Source organism: Diadema setosum, chromosome 8 (assembly GCF_964275005.1).
Source record: "Diadema setosum chromosome 8, eeDiaSeto1, whole genome shotgun sequence".
Lineage (NCBI taxonomy): Eukaryota > Metazoa > Echinodermata > Echinoidea > Diadematoida > Diadematidae > Diadema > Diadema setosum.
The window spans coordinates 23464716-23489881 of NC_092692.1; the positions used below are offsets into that span (position 1 = coordinate 23464716).

General features: G+C 36.9%; 1 protein-coding gene across 1 annotated transcript in view; it reads right to left on the reverse strand.

Annotated features, from left to right (window-relative positions):
- The window catches only part of LOC140232159 (autocrine proliferation repressor protein A-like), a 190564-nt gene that overhangs the window by 22340 nt on the left and 143058 nt on the right, over positions 1 to 25166 (reverse strand). The window contains exons 12-13 of the mRNA XM_072312303.1: positions 22654 to 22742; positions 14966 to 15059 (exon numbers count right to left, since the gene is read on the reverse strand). Coding sequence (XP_072168404.1) covers positions 14966 to 15059; positions 22654 to 22742 — 183 coding nt within the window. The remainder of the gene's footprint in view (positions 1 to 14965; positions 15060 to 22653; positions 22743 to 25166) is intronic.

Below are 25166 nucleotides of genomic sequence, written 5' to 3' on the forward strand. Positions count from 1 at the left end.
TGTTTCCCAGCATTAGTTCGAACTCTAGTAACTATTAGCCCGTCAGAGACTGCTGATCTAGTCTGGTAGTTGTGCGTATTACTAGCTTTCTGAAACAAGAGTGACAGGTACTCTGGAGCATCCCCATTTAGTGCCCTATAAACCAGCTTGCACCTTTGTACTCTTCCTCTCCATCTCTCTCTCCTTCTCCTCTCACCCCTTCTCTCCCCCTCTCTCTTTCTTGCTTTCCCACCCCTTTCCCTTCCCCTCTTTCTGTACCGCCTGCAACATCGTGAGATTCTTTGATAGAGAATATTTAGAATACCTGGAAGATTTACAGCAATGCAATATTCTTGTTATGTTGAGAATGACTAATACATAATCATTTTTGTAATTTTACAATAAATGTATACATTTTTATTGGTAATGTTTTCTTTTCTCTCTTTTCACTTCCCCCGGCAACCAACATTTTCTTTTGCTTAGTAATATTCTGTGAATATTAGTTTACTTGGAAAACATACAACCTTTCAACAGGTTTGCGCACCCATTTTTTTCTTTTTTTTTTTCATTGGTAATTGTTGATAATCTAAATTTGTTTATTTGATGCTGTTTTTAATTCCCGGAGATAAATTATGAGAGTATATTATGTTCATTAGGTATATTCATAATATCACACCACATCAGATCATTTCATCATACAGCATTTATATTTTTTGTTGTTCTCCCATCAATATTTGTAAACATTAACTACATTTTGCATTTGACTGTTTCTAAACATTATGTGATTAAAATGCAGTTTAAGCGTGACAATGTACAGTTATAACCAGTAATGCCGTGTGGTGAGAGAATGAGAATTTGTACGTGTCTGTATGTGTTTGTGTTTGTGTGTGTGTGAGTCAGTTATTGGATGTTATGAAGAGATGATTGTGTGTATGTGTTTGTGAGTGTACCTGTGTTTGCGCGTGCGTGTAAGTGCGTGTGTGTTTGTGAGAGAGAGGGAGGGGGAAGATGTGAATAGATTGTGAGGAAAGGAAGTAACTGGGTCCCTTTTATTCAGTTTGTTTATTTGTCCCGTACAGTGACGTTCAATGTAGTGAATGTTGATTGTAATAGATTTTATAATGAATAATGTTGAAAATGATGTCAATTGTTATTTTTTTAATAGTGTTGAATAATTTCAAAATTGTAAATAATTTCTTTTTTAATCCAATTTGTAGTGTAGTTTTATGGTTTTGTGCACAAATGTTGCAATTCATCCTTTTCGCTGCGAGAACATTTTATCTAACATTAGGTATATTCATAATATCACACCACATCAGATCATTTCATCATACAGCATTTATATTTTTTGTTGTTCTCCCATCAATATTTGTAAACATTAACTACATTTTGCATTTGACTGTTTGTAAACATTATGTGATCAAAATGCAGTTTAAGCGTGACAATGTACAGTTATAATCAGTAATGCCGTGTGGTGAGAGAATGAGAATTTGTACGTGTCTGTATGTGTTTATGTGTTTTATGTGTGTGTGATTCAATTATTGGATGTAATGAAGAGATGATTATGTGTATGTGTATGTGTAGCCATGATAAAAAATGAGATTTTTTTTTTATCATGGCTACTACTAAAACACTGATCAATTCAATGTTTATTTACGTCGATGTTGGGCAATTTGTCAATCAGTTGCAATGAAAACATCTCGACGGAAGAATTCCACTAATTTGAATAATAAAAGCAGTACCCGCTGCATGCTATAAGGATTAGAACCAGCACTTGCTGTCGGGCGGAAGCTCGGTGGTCTAGTGGAGATGACGCCTGTCCGGAGATCAGGAGGTCGTAGGTTCGAATTCTGCTCGAGTATGTACGCCCATGATTTTTTGTCATGGCTACTACTAAAACACTTATCAATTCAGTGCTTATTTACGTCGATGTTGTGCAATTTGTCAATCAGTTGCAATGAATTGTTCCAGTTGTTCTGCCATTCTTTCTTATACATTGTTGCAATAACGGATTTTATTTATGAGAAACAAAGATCGTTGCGTATTTCAATGAGTTTCGTCACGACTTCTTTCACTCGAGAATCAGCAACTTCATTACTGTGTATTTCGCAATTTGACGGAATCTATTCGAATGAGATGCCTGTGCCTTAATATTCTAGGCGGGTAGCAATTGTCATGATTTTGAAAATGAAGTTGTCGTTGTATAGTTGTGATTGATGGCTTTACGTGACCTCAGTGAGTCACTGAAAATGACTGCTCCCGTATGACAGTAGGGCCTACAATTGCTCAAGCCAAGTTAGAGCAAGGATGATTGCTGAATGTTTTGTTCGACATTATAATGTGTCATCGCGTAATATTTTGCAATGAGAATGTTGAAATGATGGAACGTATAGACGGCGACAGGTGAGTTGTCTTTGTGGCATTTTGGATCCGTCTGTAAAGATGTGCAATTATTTTTTCACTTTGGTATTGATTAATTCTGTACTCTTTTATTTTTGGATTACCGGATTGTTGCTGGGTTGTTTTTGTTTTTGTGTGTGTGTGTGTTTTGTGTTTTGTGTTTTTTTTTTTTTTTTTTTGGGGGGGGGGTTGTCAGCCACTCACTGAGCTCAAAGGAAATTTTGATTTCACTGAAATTCCAGAAAAGGATTCTGGGGGAGATAGGAGTTCGGAGTTCGGGGTTTATTGTGATATTAGCGTTTTGAATTCTAAGTCCATAGGGTTTCCTTTATTTGTTTTTCTTTTTATATACTCGCATTGGCAACATTTTTTGTGTGTTTTGAGATACTGGGTCATTTGCAATTCTCGCCAAAGACGTGTTGTATTTTGTTGTCAACACTGTCCTCTGATGCATTAAAGGAGGAGTCCTATTTCGATTTACCATAGTCGAGTAGGGACCTAATAAGCGCTCTGTAAAATGTGAGGAGGGTGTTAGAGACGATGCCAATGTTGTTCCCGCTCGGCTCTTTGAGAAATATATTTTGGGTTTCCAACAAGCAACAACATTGTTTATGTGTGTGTTCCATGTTAAATTTTGGTAGAATGTGAGGCCTGAAAATTTGCGGCTTTTTTGATACTGTATTATATCATCATTCATTCTTATCTCTGTTTTTCAAATTTAGTGGTGTTTGTAAAGATTACTGGGGTTGTTTTCTTGTCGGATAGTTTAAGGTCCTGTTTGTCAAACCAGGAGTTCAATTTGTCGAGGTATTTTTTAACCCTATGAAGCCCGGGGGGGGGACGTTGTGCCCCTACCAGATTTTCATTTGCCACTTCTTCGCAGTTAATCCAATTTCAACCAAATTTGGTGACTTTTCCTAAAATCTTATTGTAAACATTTTGATCTATAATTTAGCCATATTTGATGTGGCTGGTAGCCATGGCAGCCGTAAACTGACAACCATGACAGTCAGATTTTGCGTCTTTTGTCTGTTCCAATTTTAATTAACAATGAAATAGTGTATGAAATAAGCGTTTCTTGGCTGTAATCTTCTGAAGAAGCAAAATATGAAGTAATTATGACCCTGATTTTTTTTTATTATTTCTTTTGCTTTATATGTGACAAAGGCATCAAACAAAAGATGAAATAGAGATGATTGAAAATAAAAAAGTATTTTCCAAAGATTGCCCTTTTATTTTGTGAAATTTTGATTCTTTTACCGATCTTATGGTTATAATATCATTTGTTTATAATGTTATCAATCTTCAAATTCAAAATTTCAATATTATGGAAATGTGAAATGTGATAACCATACATGTACATATCCCAAAGAATACATCACAGGTCTCATAATGTATTTCTTTATATTGTTATGAATAGCGCCTCCATGTGGTGACCTTGAGAAATTTAATTCATAACAAATAATGAGATTGGACTTACTTATCATTTGTGGCAAATATGAAAATGATTGGTCTAGAATAAAACATATACACTTCGGATAAAGAAATTATACAGAAAATCATATCTTTAACATATTTCATATATATTTCTCTATATTTTGGTAAATAGCAACCTCTATGGGTGACCTTGAGAAGATCAAATGTGCGGTCATGTTAAAGTCGAGTTGCTCTACCCATGTGCCAAATATGACGATGATACATCAAATAATAACAAAGTATAGGGGGCACAATGTGCCCCCCCCCCCCCCTTGGGCCTAGGAAGAGTCAAAATAGTTTACTTAGGCTTTATAGGGTTAATTTGTTTACCAATGAAATTTATATTATTTTTCCCTGATTTCCAGAACACGCAGGAGTCGGCATACATGGACATATTGACGGTGGTATCCGTTGGGATATCATGCATCATGAGGTCAAAAAGAAGGGGGCTGAGTATACTTGTGGAAGACCGTTGTTCATTGTTTAGCGTCTTGAATTTTTTTCGTGAATCCGATGAGGTTAAAAAGAAGGGGGCCGAGTATACTTGTGGAAGACCGTTGTTCATTGTTTAGCGTCTAGAATTTGTGTCGTGAATCCGCACTTCAATTGTTCGAATCGTCGACCATGCAGCTGTGTTGAAATCGGGTCACGCTCCCTCTTAGCCCTATGCGTCTTATACGTTTCTATGATACGTTTCTTATGATACCGTCGATCTAAGCAAAGTCAAACGCTTCTTCAATGTCTAGGGATATGTCTAATGTATTTTCTTTATTTCCTAAAATTCTTTGGATGCAATTTTCCAAGTTGACTACATTGCCCGTGGAACTACGTCCCTTCCTGAAACCACTTTAGATTGTTTGGAATGAGATTGTGTTTTTCTGAGGATCATTGCAAGCGGGAACTGAACATGCGTTCATAACTTTGATAAAGCAAGAAGTTAAGGCGATTGGACAATACGAGGAGACCATTTTTAGTCTTTGTTTTATCTTATTGTCGGGGGAGTATGGAGTGCTTGCAGGCTTTGGGGATGTAGTCGATTTACCAAATTTGGTTTATTACTAGAAGCAATGTTGTTGTTGTTGATGTTGTTGTTGAGTTTTTGGCGCTTCTCAATCAAACATGACTATTTACGCCACTCTGTACAGCTTGTTTGTTCTGGTTGTGGCCTGGGCTTTCGTTGTCGGTTTATTTTTCCTTTGCTTGTTGTTGTTGTGTTTTTGGCGCTTCTCAGTCAAACATGACTATTTTCGCCACGCTGTGCTGCTCGTTTGTTCTGGTTTTGGCCTGGGCTTTCGTTATTGGTTTATTTTTCCTTTGCTTCGTAGAAGCAATTTTGTCGTTGTTGTTTTTATTAAGTTTTGTGGCGTACAATTTGTGTGCCTAATATTGACGCCATATACGTGCGGGTTTCTCTATCTTTTTGGCTTTCGTTGTTGTTACAGTACTTTTCATGCAGGGTCCCAGATCCAGCGTCAGTGAAAACGTTCCTCCCACCTCGCTTTTTTTTTTCTGGGTTGCATCTTCTGGACAATCCAGCTGAGTACTTTGAGCAGATTTCTCAGCCTCGGAGAGGCCTAGTCTACTCCGGTTGATACCTCGAAATCCGATATATCGATAAAAACGATAGGTTAAAAGGGGAAAAAGGAGAAGTCGAGAGGAAAAAGACATACCGGTGATAGAAACAAACAAATAAAAAAAATATATATAACACAGCAGAAAAAAAAATATGGGTTGACAACGGACGTGGGATAAGAGCTGTTTATAAACAGAATAAATCATGTACGTTATGTTAAAGCGGTCATGTAGCTGAAATAAAAATGGAACTATTACAAAACGAAAGGAAGCGCACAGTGTGAGGAGAATGAATAGGTTAGGTGGGGAATGCAACAAACAGAAATACAACATAACCAACGAAAAATTATATATGTAACGGTATTAATGCAACAAAAATAAAAGACCATATCATGCTCAGAAATTCAAATCATTGTGGTTTGTCTGTCTACTGTAATGTGTAGTGTTTTAAATAAGTTTTTCCCTCCCAGTTGGCACTGATGTTGTTTTCATCTGACGTTCAGTGCGACGTCAATGTCCGTGCAGTGTTTTGTGACGTGCAGCCCGGGAATGGAAAAAGTATCAGACGAGAAACTGGATGCCCCTAGACTTTCCCGAAAGATTCAAATTCCCCTTTCCCTCCCCAGGACTGCTTGGCACATGCTGCGGGGTTTGTTTGTTTGTTTTTTTCTTCTTCTTCTTCTTCTTCTTTTGAACGACAGACAAATAATAATTCAATGACATATCATATTCAAACAAAACTTACCTGGTGTGTATGCCACGCATCCTTCCTGCGTACTCTTCCATCACTACCACATCGCGCATAGCAACCATCCCTTTATTTCGCGCTTAGTGTTAAGAGCTTTTGTGACATCATCAAAAGATGCCTCCGAAGAAGAAATCTGCTGAGGAAGTGGATCTCAGCGCGTTGAGGGATGAAGTAGCAAATCTCTCACGTATTCTTAACGGCAAATTTTCTCAACTGGAGAAAGCGGTCTCGGAGGTCAAGGAGGGCCAGCAAGGCATATTGAACTCTATTACTTTTCTAAATGCCAAATTCGAGGAGATGAAAAAGACCACCGAGCGACTGGAGGGAGAAAATCACGAGCTCAAACAAAAAAATCAGCAGCTGGAGGGAAGAGTGGACGATCTGACTCACCAAATTAATGACCTTGATCAGTACCACCGTCGGGTCAACCTTGAAATCGCCGGCGTGCCGGAAGAAAAGGGTGAAAACACTGAAAAGATCGTCTTAAAGATTGCTCAAAAGATCACCGAAGATGTGAGCGCTGGCGACATCGACATTGCTCATCGAATAGGAAAAGAGGATGATCAGCGGGGACCACGGCCGATAATCGTGAGATTCACCAACCGACGCTCACGAAACATGATCTACGACGGCCGAAGAAAGCTACAGCACTTCACCACGAAAGATTTCGGGCTCCGCAGCAGCTCTAAGGGCAACGGACGGATCTACGTCAACGAAAACCTTGTCGCGTCCACCAGGGAGCTGCTGAAGGAAACTAACAGAGCAAGGAGGCTGGCCGGATACAAGTACCTGTGGACCCACAACGGGCGAATCTACGTGAAGAAAAACGACGGAGGCGCAATCAGTGTCATCAACAGGAAAGAGGACCTGTCAAAGCTACAGTAAATACACGAATTATACCTCTGTTTGTTGTCTACCACTATGATCCTTCCGCTAAATGCTGGATAACAATATTTTTCCTTTTAATCTCTTAACAGATGATGACTTTGTTACTTTATTTCAAAAAGACCGAAATGTACCTGCTAGAAACACCAAGTTTGATAGGACTGCAACTAGAATCTTAGCCGACAATCTAGACGAACCTAACATTGAGTTTAACAGCCACGATGAAGCGTGTCAACTTGCTCAATCGCCATACTTACAGAAGCTACCCTTAGAGAATATCTACGAATGCTAGAACGAGACGAATTATTTTGTTTCCATTTGAATATAAGAAGTGCTAATCGAAACTTTGAAAAGCTTCGCTTATTTCTTGATAATATTGATTTGCCCATGTTACCTATCATAGGCCTCTCTGAAACGTGGTCTGCTGAAACTCCAGCGTCAGGTCCAATTAATGTTCTTGCTGATTATGATATTGTCATTAACAACAGATCAAATAGACCAGGTGGTGGAGTAGCTATATATGTTCCCCGAATATATGATTACGCTATAAAGGAAGAACTGAAATATATGAATGATGTAATAGAATCATTATTCATTGAAATTTCAGTCTGTAAGGGCAAAAACATTCTGCTTGGAGTTATATACAGACCTCCTCAATCTAATTATGATGATTTTATGAATATTATGAACGATATTTGTCGAAACGGTGCATTCCACAACAAGGATTGCATCATCATGGGTGATTTCAATATAAATCTTTTGTCAAGCAGTAATGCTGCCCGTGATAACTTCCTTGATAACATTTTACAAGCCTCATTTCTGCCTCTTATTTCTAAACCAACAAGAATTACTGGTCATTCTGCTACTCTTATTGATAACATTTTTGCTAACCTTAAACCTTTTCCAAAATCTGGCATAGTGGTGAGCGATATATCAGACCATTTTATGATATTTTGTCACTTTGATATTGGACCAAGGAGTCAAAGTACAATTCAAAGGCATGTATTTCGTCGTAAATTCACCCCTGAAAATATCGCTCTAGTTCAAGAAAAACTTCAATCTGTGGACTGGTCAATTGTGTATGACGCAAATGAAAATATTGACCAAGCATATGATAATTTTCTTTATCTTTTGAATAATTGCCTAGATGCATGCATTCCATTAAGGAAATGTCGTACACAGGATTACAAACGAATCCCCAAGCAACCATGGGTTTCCAAAACACTCTTACGCTCAATAAATCGCAAGAGTACTTTATATGTTAATTTTATCAAAAACCGTGACGAAACCTCTCGAATGAAATATATTTCATACAAAAATATTCTTACCAATACAGTCAGATTAGCTAAAAAGAAATATTTTGCGGACCAATTGAGTCAATTCAAATGTGATATCAAGAACACTTGGAAAGTAATAAATACCGTTTTGAATAGAGGGAAGGCTGTAAATCTCATTTCTAAAGTTCAAGTTGATAATACTATCATTGAAGACAAGTCTGAAATTGCCGAGATTTTTAACTCATACTTTTCAAAAATAGGTTCAAAATTAGCACAAACTATCACTCCAAGTGATAAATCATTTTACGAATTTCTTTCCTCACCAAACGACTACTCAATTTTTTTCAAGCCAATTGACAGGCAAGAATTAATCAAAATTGTACTTCAGCTCAAAGCAAACAAAGCCCCTGGCTATGATGACATTGGCAATGTCCTTATCAAAGACATTATACATTGTATAGCAGATCCTTTATTGTTTTTATATAACCTTTCACTACAATCTGGTCAAGTACCATCTAAAATGAAACTCGCAAAGGTGACTCCAATATTCAAGAAAGGAGACAAATTATGTATCAGCAACTATCGCCCAATATTTTTGTTAACTTCGTTATCAAAAATCTTAGAGAAAATTGTTCATTCAAGGACTACTACCTTCCTTGAATCTCACAACATCATATCTGACTCCCAATTTGGCTTTAGAGAAAAACATAACACAACTCATGCCATTCTAAGTTTAATAAATACCATTTCAGCTTCAATCGAAAAATCCTGTCATACTATCGGTTTGTTCTTAGATTTTTCTAAAGCATTCGATACTATAAATCATGACATTCTGTTATACAAACTTGCGCACTATGGTATTAGAGGTAAGGCTCTGGAATGGTTCGAAAGTTATCTTTCTGGAAGAAAGCAATTTGTTACCATTGATGGATATAATTCGTCTACGGTACCAATCACGTGTGGAGTTCCCCAAGGAAGCCTTCTTGGTCCACTGTTATTCTCTATTTATGTAAATGACATTCGATATTCTTCGAGTGTTCTCTCTTTTATCCTTTTTGCTGATGATTCAAACATATTCTATACTCACAGTGATCCTAATAAGTTAGTAGAAGTTTTAAATGTAGAACTTACACATGTAACAAATTGGATAAAAGCAAATAAATTATCTTTAAATAAACAAAAAACCAATTACATGTTATTTAGTAACTCTGTTAAACAACTTCCTGACCAAGCGATATTTGATAATTCTGTCATTAAAGAAGTCAAGACTACAAAATTTCTCGGTATTACAATTGACAATAAGCTAACTTGGAATTGTCATATTGATAATATTTGTAAGATAGTGTCAAGAAATATTGGCATTATTAATCACGTTAAACGGATTCTCCCCAAGTCAGTGCTTCTTATGTTATATTCAACTCTTATTCTTCCTTACCTTAATTATGGCGTAATGGTATGGGGAAATGCAATACAAACAAAAATGGACAGGGTACTTCTCTTGCAGAAAAGAGCGATGCGTTTGATATGCAATACCGCTTATAGATCACACACTGATGTCTTGTTTAAAGAAAACCGTATTCTTAAGATTACTGATTTATATCGTCTTCAGCTGGGTTGTTTTATGTACAATGTAGAAATTAACGCTACCCCTGCTGTATTTAAGGAAATGTTTCGAAAAAATAATGTTATACATAATTACTCAACAAGGAATGCGAATGATTATCATCTTCCTAAAAATAGAACTAGTTTTGGTAACAGAAATTTCATGTTTACTGGTCCTAAGCTTTGGAATTCCTTTGATCGTTCACAAAAACAAGCTCAGAGCTTGAATAGCTTTAAGTATAAGCTCAAAACTTTGTTTCTTGATAAGTATTGATAAACAGTTTTATGGTAATAAAACGTATGTATACTTCAATCAATGTTTTCTAGAAGTACTTTCATTAAGTATACTCGGAAGGTTATCTTCTGTTTCATTCATTATTCTAATGGTATATAATGTACACTGTAAACACTTTATACATAAACCTGTGCTTTGTAACATATACATGACTTATTGTATATCCATAGTACGGTTCATAATTGTGCCCTTGTAAATAGTGTATATATGGTGTTTTTGTTATTCCACTCAGCCTTATGTTTGATGCTATTTTGTCTATAATCTGTAGGGGGACTACATTTAACAAGCAGTGCTTCTAAGTAGTCCCCTCCACATTTGTACATGGTGTGATTTTATCCCAGAATATCACGATATTTTGTATATACATGTTATATACTCTGTATAGTATTGATATTATATCCACTATGTGTTATACCCTGTATATTTTATCATATAATGTCCACTATGTGGAATATGAATAAATTTCATTTCATTTCATTTCATTTCATTTCATTTAGAGGATGAATATTATAACGTGTATGTTAACTGCAAAGTGCACATTTTTGTCAGAAATCCCTTTGGAATTTGCCGTAATGTTGTTATCTAACATTGTTGCGTTTTCAGAATATCCATGCAGTGGTGTTAATACAGACGACTTCATATTGTTTAATATTTTTTGGTCTCTTTCAGGAAATATAGATGATAATTGCTCTCTGCGAGGAAAGGTGAAAAAGGGCTTGCGTTGATATATTACCTACACGCTTTGATTTTATTAGTTTCGACCTCTGCTGATTGAATTTAGCGCAATGAAAAAACAAATGTCTCACTGTCTCTGGCAGCTTGCAGTGGTCGCATAGACCGTTTGCGTGCTTGTTGAGTTTGAAAAGCGTTTCGTTCAGAAAACAACATTGTTGTCCGCCCATTTTACCGATAAAAGTAAACGGAACGCTCGCGGAAGCAGTTCAACAATACTCCTGTATAAAAAAGAAAAGAAAAGATAAACCTGCTCACTGTACCAGACCTGATCTTTCTTCACCAGTAGACAATGGGTGGGAACGTTTTGATCTGGCCTACAGCCTGTACTGATGTCTCTAGCTCCAATCCTGCAAAGTTGCCTTGAGATGATTTCATGTGCATGAGAAAGCAATGCAGAACGTTTCGATGGAAACGTCACAAATTAGGTTTAAAATGTACAGCAGTGTGTGCATGTCAACAACAATCTGATGATGCAAACCTTGCATGAATGTAGATTGATTTAGCTCGATTGAGAAATAGACTTTTCGACTGAGATTATGATTCTTCGACAGCTAAAATATAATGTTTTTGTTTTTGTTTTTGTTTTTTGCTTGAGCCTACAGAGTAGGTGGAGAGATAGATAAAAAAAAGGTATATGTTCGCACACGAGATTTATGAAAGTTGTCACATTGGATTTTACATTCACCTGCAGATTGAAAATAATTATATACCAACTTATCCAGTGAAAACGACAAAGTACAGGGTAAGATACAGTGACCGTGCACTAATCTATAGAGCTATGTATAGTGATATGATTGCCCGATAGCGTATACTTTTTTCATGACGCCATGATACACTTTGATAGCAAGATTTTGTTTTGGTGGAAATATGCATATAAAATGGGCGAATATTCGCATGATTTTTTATGCAAATGAGATAAAAGAGGTATGTTGTTTAGTACATGTAGTTGCAGTTAATTTTTGTATCTCTTTATCACACCAGGAATCATGAACAGGTCTTGACGTAATAACTGTTATGAAACATATTCATACATTGCGGCAGTGTTATTCAGTTCTTTTGAATTGATTTATTGCAGGATTTTTGTTTCCCGATAACTTGTAAAAATGATTAAAAACAAAAGTTAACAAGTACTATGCAGGTGCATATGCTGTAATACATTGCTGTATCAGCGGCAACTCCTAATTTGCATATTTCACTTCTTAATTTGGATATAAGTGAATGTTATAAAGAATTGACGACCCAGCCATTGTCTTGGCACCTTGATTACTGAAGTTATTGCTATTTCTGCATTTCTGTGGAGGTTTTATGAAAATTAAATGATCGAAACACCTTAAAAAGCAATGGATTGCAGCAATTTTGTTTATGCAAATTAGATGGTCTTAGACCCAAAATTCCGCTTAGGAATCGGAATTTTTATTCAGCGTACTTGAATTGTACAAAGTAAACCGATTCCCAACTTTTACTACAAATGCCTCTAACATTCACATTTTCCCAAAATCCCACTAGACTAAAAATGCAGGAACCCCACGTTTTTATTTCATATTTCATAAGCATGTCAATTGTAAATAACAATGTTTCGATTAAGGTAGTATGACGTCATCATATCGTCATCTCAAGTCAAAAAAGTGGAATTTGATTTATGACGTACATGTTCTGACATTCATTTGCTCGCATCTCAGTCATTTTGCTCAATATCATACCAAATTCGAATGTGTTGTACTGCGGACAGTTGTGTTTCGAGTCAGCGTCATTGTTCTTCAGTTTGGCGATGTCGTCATATTCAAAATTTTTATTAAATGAAAAGTTTCAAAGTCATTCAAGCCCACGTGCTTTGTCTATGGGACTTCACAACGTTCTGGAAGCTGTATCTCACTTGACTTTACTCCATTTCCTTTGAAATTTCACAATGTTGTAGCTAAGACAATAAGCATTATTAATCTTGCATTCTATTTTTTCAAATGTGACCCTGCATCACAAAACGAACAAAAGTCGCAAGACATGGATTTCCAGTTAAGAGCAGAATGTTAAAGAGCAGACTCTAAGCTTTAAAATGATGTATAACTCAATTCAAATGGACTCCCCTAACCTTTCCAAATACTAGAACGAAAGCACACACTCTGGAAATGTGTGAACTGAGAAAACAGGCTCTGAAGTACAGGGTCTATTCAAGCGCTACTAGCTCTGCAATGAAAGGGATAAATCACGGGATGTAAACCCCCGGAGCAACAACAATGAAGGGATTATCAGATTAAGCTGAAATTAAGCATGGTCTATTAACACATTCTGTCCGTGATTAATGCCAACTTTCAAAGCAGTAAAGTTATCCTTTCAAAAGTTATTAGACTTGAAATTTAAGAGTGTGTTAAGGATGTCAAGAAATGAAAAGGGGACTCTTAGGACATACCTGATCATTCTATTCTCCCCCCCCCACAAAAAAAAGGTTGTAAAAAAACTGATGGAAACACACTTTACCATTTATGTTATGATCCCAAACTAAAGAAAATTGTTGAAGAAGGATAGCTCTTTCAGAAAATATGAAAAACTCAGGATTGACTAGGTTGACCCATTTCACCATTTTCAGTCCTCACGCAAAATCGAGGGGTTCTACTTTTTCTTTGTTTTGTGATGCACGCTCACAAATATCCTTAATCCTCCAAAACAATTTTGGAGTTTAAAAAGGGAAAATGCGAATAAAATCATGAAGAATTGATTCTTGATTCTAGATTTTTCTTTCACATGGGTTAAAAGCTTGCATTCATGTTTTCTTGCGTGGAGACGCATAGCCACATTGCTAAGAACTCAGTCTCTGGCGCCAGAGATGTAAGGTCACGTGCAGGTTCGAACCAAGATACAGGACAAAATCCTTTTTCTTTTACTTTTTTTTTGCAATTGAGCTAGTTCCGCTTTCGTCCACGTTCAGATCACATTGTCAAGTAAACGCATTCACACGCACACACAAGCAATTTCTCTTTGTTTTGTAGTTTTTTTGTAGTTTTTGTAGCTTCTACTACTGCAAAATTTCGCAGGCTTGTAGAGCTCGCCCAACTAATCATATTATAATTATAATGAGGACAAGATTAGACAAAGCCATCTTGGTATGCTTACATAAGGGTGTCATTCCTTTTGAATTGATAATACCATTCATAGTATTGCTTCGATTGCTAACTGTCACTTTAAGATGTGTCAATCGCGGGCGACCAGTATCTGATGACCCGAAGCGTATCACCTAACTCGTATTTCTTAATTTCCTCCTTGAGTTTCATATCACATTTTCAGTTACTATTGTAATAACTTTTGCATTCATCCAACAACCTGTAATATGTATACTACACATACACATACACATGTATATATATACACATATATACATAAAGACAGGCCATTTCCTCAACTAACTAATAATACTGTATACGGGATCATTCATCATGTTTACGAGCATGCTTAAAGTTCTTCGAGTCTATTCACATGGCAATCTTGATCAATATCCTTCCAATTTCCTATATCATTATAATAATTTGCCCGAGCTCTCAAAGTATTATGTAGGCTACCAAAGGGTCATTCAGCCTAAGATCATGTTTGAAAGATATTCCAATAATTATACAGAAGGTGGCCATGTCTGTATGGAAGGGGTTCTTTTAACGCATGGTCTGCACATTAGTTACTTAGTATCAGAGATTGATGAAGACGCAGCAGTTCCTTTCCAGGCCATTCTGTTGGCAGCTGTCGTGAGGAACTCAGGCAACGTCATCCTGGTCCAGTCCTTTTTAGGACCAGCTCATATCCCTTATTTTTCTTTTAGTAAAATGCTCAAAAGAGGGGCAACATTTGTGGTATTGTCTGAAGAAATAAAGGAATTAATTTTAATTCCGCATTCCCAAGTCAAAAATTCGCATAAACTATATTAATCAGACTGTAACATTTCAACGATTCCAGCAAGGAAGAGGTCATGAAAATTAGAAAATGTCCTAATTTTGTCATGGCTTATCTGATACTTACTGGATTTCTGCATGGAAATGTTTTGTATACAATGATGTTTGGATAGGGTTTCGACGATCCATGTTCCTCCGCTACAGCCAATCGAAAGTCACGCCTGTAATTAAATGTGCCGAAATGTGCCGAAATGATACGATAAAATTGTAAATAGGAGTGGAGGAGGAAATGAAGAAATACCTTACCGGGGATTCATCATTGTCATTTTGAAAAAGAAAAATGATATGGAACATGATTAACGGAAATGTCGTAAGTCATAACTATGAAAATGAAAAAACAAACAAACAAACAAACAAACTTGTCAATGCTGCTTCATTTGTGAAAAGGAAGACGGGTACTCTATGGTATGGAGGTAGAAATGCACTTTAACGACACTACGTTGAATATTTTTGAAGGATTTATCCTTGTAACTCTTGTGAACCTGAGTACAATTTTTACTTGTGATGAAGACTTTATTCCATGGTTTTCGAATTAAAAAAAACGCAAACAAGTTTAGAAGATACACGAAAGATAGTTTTCAGTAACAGCGAGAGTAACAGCAAGCTCTGCTGTCTCTTAGTTGTATTCTATGATTCACAGTTACAAACCTCAATTAGACTAGGCGATAATGTCATCACCTTTCCATTCTAGCACTGGTTTATACATAACATATTGTTAATCATTTTGTCAGTGATTCAACAAGCATAACTTATCTCCATAACAACGCCATGACTAGCTCATACATGTGAAGTAAGTGGGATTTACAGCAGTTTTTACTGTCTCATCAGATAATACTTTGCATGTAAGTGCATAACCAGTACTGTGTTTTGAAAACGGTACATGTCGATGTTTTAAGGTTTATCATGTGCTTACATATAATTACATTCACAATTTGAAATATTAGCAGTGGCGTATCTAGGGAAAACGTCGCCCGGGGCAAGCACGAAAATTGCGCCCCTAATTTCTGAAAAAGTGTTCAACCCCAGCCCCATCCCGGTAGGGACTTTAAACAAAGTCCACATGATGCTTTTTCAAGCATTTAAAAGGGATCTTTTTGAGGGTGATTTAATTGTAATGAATTTTGATAGATTTTGGCGAGCGAGCGCAGCGAGCGAGCCGAAAATTTTTGTATTTCAGCTCACAGAACATGGAATTTTTGTGTGAACACAATAAACATTGTCATTTTGTCCGCGTCATCATCATGGTTTGTTTTTAACTTGTTTGATTTGGTTTTCTGCCCCCCCCCCCACCATTCTCCCTCCCTCCCCCCCCCCCTTCCGGGCGAGTTTTTTTTTTTCCTTCTTCTTCTTCTTTTCTTTTTTTCTTCTTCTTCTTCGTTTTTTTTTTTCGTTTTGTTGCGCCCCCAAGGAGTGGCGCCCGGGGCACGTGCCCCCCTTGCCCCCCCTAGATACACCACTGAATATTAGAATGTACAAATGAAGAAATAAAATGATCCTGTTCCCTGAATATATTACCTTCAATATTTCTCATTTGTAGAAACTTATATGAAATTGTAAATGTGCCTGTGTGATAGAAATATTTGTAATAACAATACATAATCTGTATACAATCAATATCACGGAAGGTCAAATTGAATATATATCATTACAAAGTATAAACTATGAAGTTTCTAAACATAGATTATTTGAAGTGTGTGCCAACTGAAACAAAACCCATGATATCAGTATAAGTTGTTTAAAAGTACATGTAGTAATCATTTAATACAGGTTTTCCCGTTTAATTCCACACATAGTGCACGGATAGTATAGATAGGTCATTCAATTTTGCACGTAGTGCATGAAAGAGTATAAATAGATCATTCATTTTCCTAGGCAGCTAAAGTCTTCAATAATCATTCAAATTCGCCTTAGAACAGCTAAACTCGCTAAATTCGGTACATGGCAACCAAAGTTGCTAATAAGCCTACGACATAGTGCAACCAACTTTTCTTGTGAAGCTCCCTCAAGCTAGATTAGAACATTGAATGTCGCCTTAGAGTATTTAATTATACAACTTGTTCATTCAATTTCAGCACATGCAAACAGGTGTTGTATATCATCATTGTTTTTTATAGTTTTCTTATATTCTATCTTCTTCTTCTTAATTTAGTATTCTTTTGAAGAGGGGCCATTCAATTCAGTCTTTGTTTTGTCATGAAAGTCGTGGAATAAAAGTCACATTCATTGGATGGTCCAAAAATGAGGAAAATAGCACCTGTAGATGCGCAAACATCATCGCCTCCTCCTCTTTTTTTTATTTTTATTTTCATTTATTTATTTTTTGCTACTCAAAAAAACAATGAACCTTCATTTCTGTTAAAATCAAGTACCTTATTCGTTTTAATCTTTGGAAATTTTCTTTCATAATGCAGTATTATTAAATTTTCATTTACACAATTGTTCAATGCATTATTTCCGCTCCGTTTTGTGTGAATAGGATAGCCATTTCAAGTTTTTAAAAAAGGCTTTATCAAGTGGCCCTGCACAGTAAAACACGCACACACACACGCACACACACACAAAATGTACATGACACATGACCGAATAAGGTGCATAAACAAGATGTGAAGTGCTTACTTTGCATAAATACACCATGAATGAGCGAAAGGAAAAAAAAAAGAAAATGCATACAGACTAGCCACAGAAATCATAGAACGTATTCAATAGGGTGATTTTCTTCTGTTATGGGCCCTATATGTATGCACGCAAACAATATAGCTTTTTGCACGGGGCGACAATACATGCAGGGAGCTGACAGCACAAATTGTCGCCCCTGCACAATAATTGTCGCCTGGTGACAAATTGTGCTGCTCGTGCAATTCCCAATTTTTGACTGCAATGGTGACAATTTGTGCTGGTAAAATGAAACGTAGCTGCACAAATTGTCGGCGGTTGTTGTCTTCAAGCTGCAGAAGATAATGCTAAGGTACACTACGAATTGTGTGTTTTGAGTGCGTGGTTGTTCCTGTGTTATGCTTGGGTGTGGTGGGTATGACTGGTAAATGTGATGTGTATTATGTCTGTGTGGGGGGGGGGTGCTGCATGGTATGTGTTGTGTATGGTGTGTAGGTGCGTATATGTGACATGTGTATGCGTGTGCGCATAGCTGTGTGTGTGTGTGTGTTTGGAGTATAATAACATGTGTGGAATCTGTGTGCATGTGTGGTGGTTGATGCTAACCTCGCCTAAACACAAATATACGCACACGCACACACACATACAGAAACACGTGCTAACGCACACACACACACACAAACACACACGCACAGAGGCAATAACACACACTTACCCCCATTCACGTTTACATCCGCCTTCGCACACATCCCTCCACATAAACACCATACACACACAGACTCACACACATACAGACATCCCTGACGCACACTTGTTTACACACACACATGCGCGCGAGCCCACACACATTTCCCTTACTTTCACCCATCATCCACCCACTCCACACACACACACACACATTCACACCCGTCCCTAAAACCCACACCCGATCCATCATCTCCTCTTCACGCGCACCCCATACATACATACATACACACACGCATACACACACACACACACGCACACACACAAACGGGCACTCAGTTATCATGTGCGCGCGCACATACACACTTCCTCGAAACCTTAACGTGACTTTTTACATGGCTTATGTACATGGATGTAGCCATGTAAGTTATGTTTTGGTATTCCAATGCCTATGTCAAGAATGATATCACCCCACACCCCCCCCCCCATGTGCTTCGAGGGCGGGCTACAATTTGTGCCGTCAGCCCTCGGCATAAATTGTCGCCAGGCGATAGATTGTGCAGGGACAACAATTTGTGCTGTCAGCTCCTTGCACAATTTGTCACCCGTTTCAGGGGCTACAATTTGTTCAGAGGCGACAATTTGTGCCGCAACTAGCATCTTTTCCAGCATTCAGATTTGCACGTATATTCGAATTCGGAGTTATTTCATACAATTTACCAGCGAAGGGTTGGTGACTGGGAAGCTGCAGAAGAGGCTACAAGCTACACTCTTTTCCATCGATATGAATATACAATTGCAAAATGTGTATTTTTCACTACATTATTATTCGTACGTCCTATATACATAAGGAATTAGTATTATATTCAGAGATTTGTCCTTTCAAATTGACTAACAGTTGAATTGATAAACAGATCACTGATACTGGTGGAAATAAAGGCAAATTAAATTGAATTGACGTGAATTGAAGTGAAGTGAAGTGAAGTGAAGTGAAGCCGACATGACCATGACGGAATAGCGTCCACATGTCATACAATAGGTCGGAAATAGATTGACTCCATTACTCCCAGGAAAAAAAAAATATATATATATATATACAAGAAGAGATCCAGGCTTCTACCAACCTTTAGTGATTTGCTGGCTAGCTTTTATGCTTTCCTGTGGACTTCTTTGGGCCAAGTGATTGCACTTTTTCTCTAGCACTGCCTGGTTGTTTCTTCATCATTGGACCGAAGATGGGTGATAAGCTGTATCCGGAATCCCTTAACCTAAGGGTTCTTTTGTGTTCCTTTAGTCGGTCATGTAGAGTTCTGCCAGTTTCACCAACAAAAAGATAATACCTGTCCTTTGTTTCCTTGGTTCTTTGTCTATAGGGTGGACCAGCCTGCTCTTTAGAGTGTTGGAACTCTTGAAGGCTAGAGTAATCTCCTTGTCATGGATGGTTGTTTCAGACGAGTGGCTAAACTGTTGACAAAAGGAAGAACAACTCGGATGCTTGGTTCTTGTTATCCTTTTGAAGGATTTTGTTTCTTGTTCTGTCCTTTGCTCTTTGTCTTACCCACGGTGGGTATCCACATGATGTGAGCACTTGGACAACGTGTAGAAATTCATTCTCTAGTCCATCACTGTCTGAGGTAACCTTCCGAACTCTCGAGTATAAAGAGATGGCAACCCCCACTTTTGTGTTGAGAGGTCTGATTCAAAGTTCAAGTAAGAATCAGTGTGTGTAGGTTTCCTGTACACGGTGATAGATTCTTATTGAGGTCAACATTTACCTCGACCTTGGTGTCTACAAAGTTCAGTAAACTTTTCTGCTCTTCCTCCACAGTGAACTGCATATATATTATGCTGGTCTGTGCTATTGATGTTTGTTGTAAATTCATCAATATGATCTTGGTCTATGATGACAAAGGCGTTATCGACATACCTCCAACATATCCTAGGGACATGTGAGAAATCTCCTCTTCCAGATATTCTAGATATATATTGTATACCAACTGGGGAGATAGGTAAGCCCATTGGTGTTTCGTTAGTTGGTAAAGAGTGCCATTGTAGGAGAAATATGTATTCTCAAGACACAGTCTAAGTAGGTCGCCATTTTTCTCGGGGCTTAAACCTGTTCTATCGTCAAGTGTCGAGTGTTCCTGCAACCATTCTGTAACAATATCAACAGCCCGTTTTACAGGTTTTACAGTAACACCAGTTAAAAGAGAAATGACATCGTAGCTCACAACCTTCTTATTTGGGGATAATTTGCATGTCTTTACTTTATCCACAAAATCACACGCGGAAAATTGAAAATGGGATTCCATCGAAAATTGAAAATGGGATTCCATCCCTCTGGAATCCCATTTTCTTTGCTCAATTTTCCAAAATTTAAAATGGGATTCCATCCCGATGGAATCCAATTTTCTTTGCTCAATTTTCCACTAATAAATGATATTCATTTCTGGTCAGTTTTTCTGTTTTCGTTTGTTAAAATCACATGTGTTTACAATGTGTATATCTGTGCCCCAAACGATAGGTTGGATCATCTCGGCAACATACTAGTCAAGATCATGTGAGACAGAGTTAATGGAGGAGACAATGGGTCGCAAAGGACGTTCCTTTTATGAATCTTCGGAAGGCTGTAGATTTTTGAGGTCGTGCATTGGCACGAGATGGAGGGTGAGACTCGTCTGCTAGTCTTTTCTTCGAAATGTTTGTTGTCCTTAAGTTTCTTCAATGATCTAGTCAGTGTGGTTTTTCGTTTCGTGCCCATTCATGGATGGAATGATGAAACAGTTCTAGCCTTTGAAAGGAATTTTGGCCAAGAAAAATGAAAGAATCTATAGTATACCTGAAAAAAGAAAGAATCAAACTAACACTCAATAGGGATTCCGGATACAGCTTATCACCAATCTTCGGTCCAATGATCAAGAAACAACCAGGCAGTGCTAGAAAAACGGTGCAATCACTTGGCCCGAAGAAGTCCACAGGAGTGGATGAAAGCTAGCCAGCAAATCACTAAAGGTTGGTAGAAGCTTGAATCTCCTATTGTATAATCTCCTCAACTGATGAAAATTGAGGAGATTATACAATAGGAGAATATATATATATATATATACATTCATGTTCGTTGGTATAGACAAACCCGGGCGTACTTCCGCAGATGCCTCGGGTGCCAAGAAATAGACCGTTATTTCCACTGAAATGAGCTCTCCTTACTGTAAATCAATAACTACCATAGTGTGTTTAGCACTCACTCCCCGATGAAAAAAAAAAAGAAAAACTACATTTATTATTCAGCCTATGTACTTTTCCAAACATGACAAAGGGCCTATATATAATGCATATTACATGAAGAACACATCAAAATATAATGTTCTGGTATTCAAATCAAAGGAAATTAGCATAGTTGTTATTGTTAGTGAAAATAGAAATGCTGGAAAGTGACCTCATGAAGTCTGTTACAATAAATGCATATACCTTTAAAAAAATAGATAAATGAAAATATGAAAAGGACATAGGCATGAGTATTTAAAGCCAAAAAATGCATAAAAGACATGATTAGGTTAATGATTATATGAGGGAACGAGACACTATCGTGCTAATTTGATTGCTCGATGTGTTAAAAATTGCGCAATCACATCCCGTCACTCACCAAAGAATGACTGCTTCGCGAAGTTGGAGTACTTTTTTACGAATTCGAATGACAACACTTAAGCTTTGATAGACATGAATGCACATTCGACTGATTGAAAAATGAATTTGAATTACAAAGCCGACACGTATGCTCCAAACCCTCAAAATTTTATGATCGAAGTAGCAATTATGCTGGAGAACTTACGAAATAGACCGAATATATATATATATATATATATATATATATATATATATATATATATACATAGATATGCATCTTGTGATGAAAATTATAAATAAGGTCTCCGAAATAGACAGGCGAACGTCAAAAGTAAATAGTAAATAGTGGAGAAACCACAAAGGTGAAATATGTATTAGAAACAAGTCTTTGAACCAGTAACATACAATATGCATAATAATTTTATATGCATGTAACACTGAATACATGACTGTAATTTCAGTATTATGAACATAAATGTCTTTTGGCGAAATTGAATGTTCTAACTTTGGATATGTGTCCTTCCGTGCTAAACCTGAATCCACTACGGCGAGTATGAATGACTTTTATGCATTCTTGAGTTCTCTATGACAAATTCGGATGCCCTTGTGCATTTGTGGCTGCCCAGTGGCGATTAAAAAAAAACGATACGATTTTGTATTTTTGGCTGCACTATCGAGAAACTGAATAATCTATTTACAATCTTGCATGCCCTATGGGCGAGAACCGATTTCAATGTATAAATATTTTTGGCATCTCAGCATCAAACACAGTACGATATAATTACAAATTGCATTGTGAGATACGAAACATTTGTGTAGAAAATAGATACGTACCTCTTTCCTCGATTTGTGAGAGTCCGGAATACTTCTACTTTGAGTGGGATGGGGTCTGAGGTAAATTCAATTATGCCATGTGTACTGTTCTGGGAGGGTAAACACAGGAACAATTAAAATGCTGTAGCCTAACAGAAATAAGCACTGTTCGTTTAATTTTGTTCTTCACTCTTGAACTGTGTCGTTTAATTTGTCCATGCTGTCCTGTAAGCTTGTTATTGAATTGAAATATTATACCAATACTGTTGCATATCAAATTAGTTTGATTTTCATTATGATAATCAAACCTTATCATTACTTCATTAATGAACTTAACTAGGCAATGAGATTAAAATTGCAGAGCTTTCCTCAGATCTTTCCTAACACGAAGAAGAGTTTAAATGTAGTGTCAATGGCAGTAGTGTCGTTGATAAAAATACGTTTGCTGGGTTTCGTCCAAATTTTTCGCAACTTCTGACGAAAGCTTTAAAAATAACAAATATGAATAAAGTATGTCATAAATTCAAATCATTCGTTTTCGTGTGTTCATGTCAAATCTTAAAAGCATAATTTACCATTTGCAGATGAAAAAAAACGACCCAGCATTAGTGCTTTAAAATAGTTCTAAAATATGAGTTAGGGATAGAAACAACCATTGTAAAAATTTGAATCCATGTAATAGATGTTATAAGTATATTGAAATATATAAAATGTGAACTATAGTTTTAATGAAAATGTTTCCAGACTAAACCGTCTACAGTTATGGTTTAATGAGAAAAATATTGATATCCCCTTATATTTTAGGCTTTATTGTGAAAATTTTACAATGGTAGGGTGTTTTGTGATACAACAGACCTACACATATGCATCAAATGTGATATCTTGAATTCTTTTAAGTTACTGCTCCCAAAGGTAAACAAGACCTTTAAGTATGCAAAGTGCATTGATTATTCCTGATAGTTACAACAGCGAGGCCTTATAGGTTGAGAAGGAATCATTGCTCTCCTTGGAAGTCATATTCCACAGCTCTGATTTCAAAAGAACGTAATTTTCATTTCGAATTACGCATTACCAGGAGAACAGAAATACATGACCAACTATTAATTCTTTACTAAGCTGTTCCCAAGAATTTTAAGGTTATTCATGTAATATCACAGATCAACTTTTGTATCTATACGATTCTTTCCTTATTATTTCCCCTCAATACTCGTGTACACATTAACTCAAAATGTTCTTTGACAATCAACTTAAAACTTACGTCATCTATGTATCATGTCCTAAGGACGATCAGTCTAATGTATCAACGTGATCAATCATCCGTGACGTCAGTATGACGTCATTATCTAAAATCATACCTCTTTAACGGAAAGGAACTTATCAATGAAATTTACATATAATTTAAGTCAAGTTCCATTCACTCATGTCATTAAGTTGATCTCTACACGGAACACACGCGTACGCGCGCGTTGAAATTTTAACTTGCTTCAATCGCACTAGATTTTTCTTTGAATACATTTCAGGGCATGTGGATCAAGTTTCAAGTGAATTTGACGCAATGTGATGTCATGTGGACCCGTCAAAGTTGAAATTCCGCGCGTGCGTCAACAGCAAATGGCAATAAACCGCTAATTTTACATCCGTTTTTGCTCGTTAGGATGGAGAGTGACCCCATTTTTTTAATGCTTATTCCGTAGCTGATTAGTGACACGTGGCAGATATTATTTCGCGGATTGCCGGTGCTGGTAAAGTGATTTAAAGTTATCGTAGGATTGTAGGAATAAAAACAAGTGAATTCTTGAAATTACGTCATTAAATACTGAGTTCACTCAAGCGTATCCTACTAATCCTCGGCCAATTTTCTTCTAGATTTTAGTATGTTGTAGCTGTTTATTTTTTCTTTAGGCAAACACCACACATTTTGAATTGGTTGAATTAGTAAGGTTTGTGAATACAAAAAAAAAAAAGTCGATTGAAAGTAACCTTGCAAAATTTTATGTGTTTCCTCTATGGCAGTCCATTTTTTTTTCTGGAAATGTCATTTGACATGACTGTCTTCATCGAGCACTACCCCACCTATCCTTACGTGAATTTCTCCCAGATTTTAATATGTCGTAGTTGACATTTTGGGCTATGAGAATGTGTCCTCTATTGTTTCAAGGATGTCGGCATCACACTTAAAAATTCTGTTTAGTCGAAACTTTGTCATCTATCAAGGGAGATACTGTGCATTCTATCTTGTATAGACATAACCTGTAGCTCATTTGCCCGCAATATACCAAGTCCAAATTCTGTTCTTTGAAAACAAAACCTGCGTGTCCAATCACCTCAATTAAAGAATTTGAGGTGATGAGAATCTTTTTCGACTTCTCCAAATTTAGTCTGTGGGCTGGAGCGGCACCGAGCATGACTTCCAAGCGTAGGAGAATGTTAGACATCCCATTGTAATTGCTTAAGGACCCAAACATGTGTTTGCATGGCTCACCAAGAGTTGCTCTTCCATCTAAAATAACTCCCTGGTTATATCATATATCGAT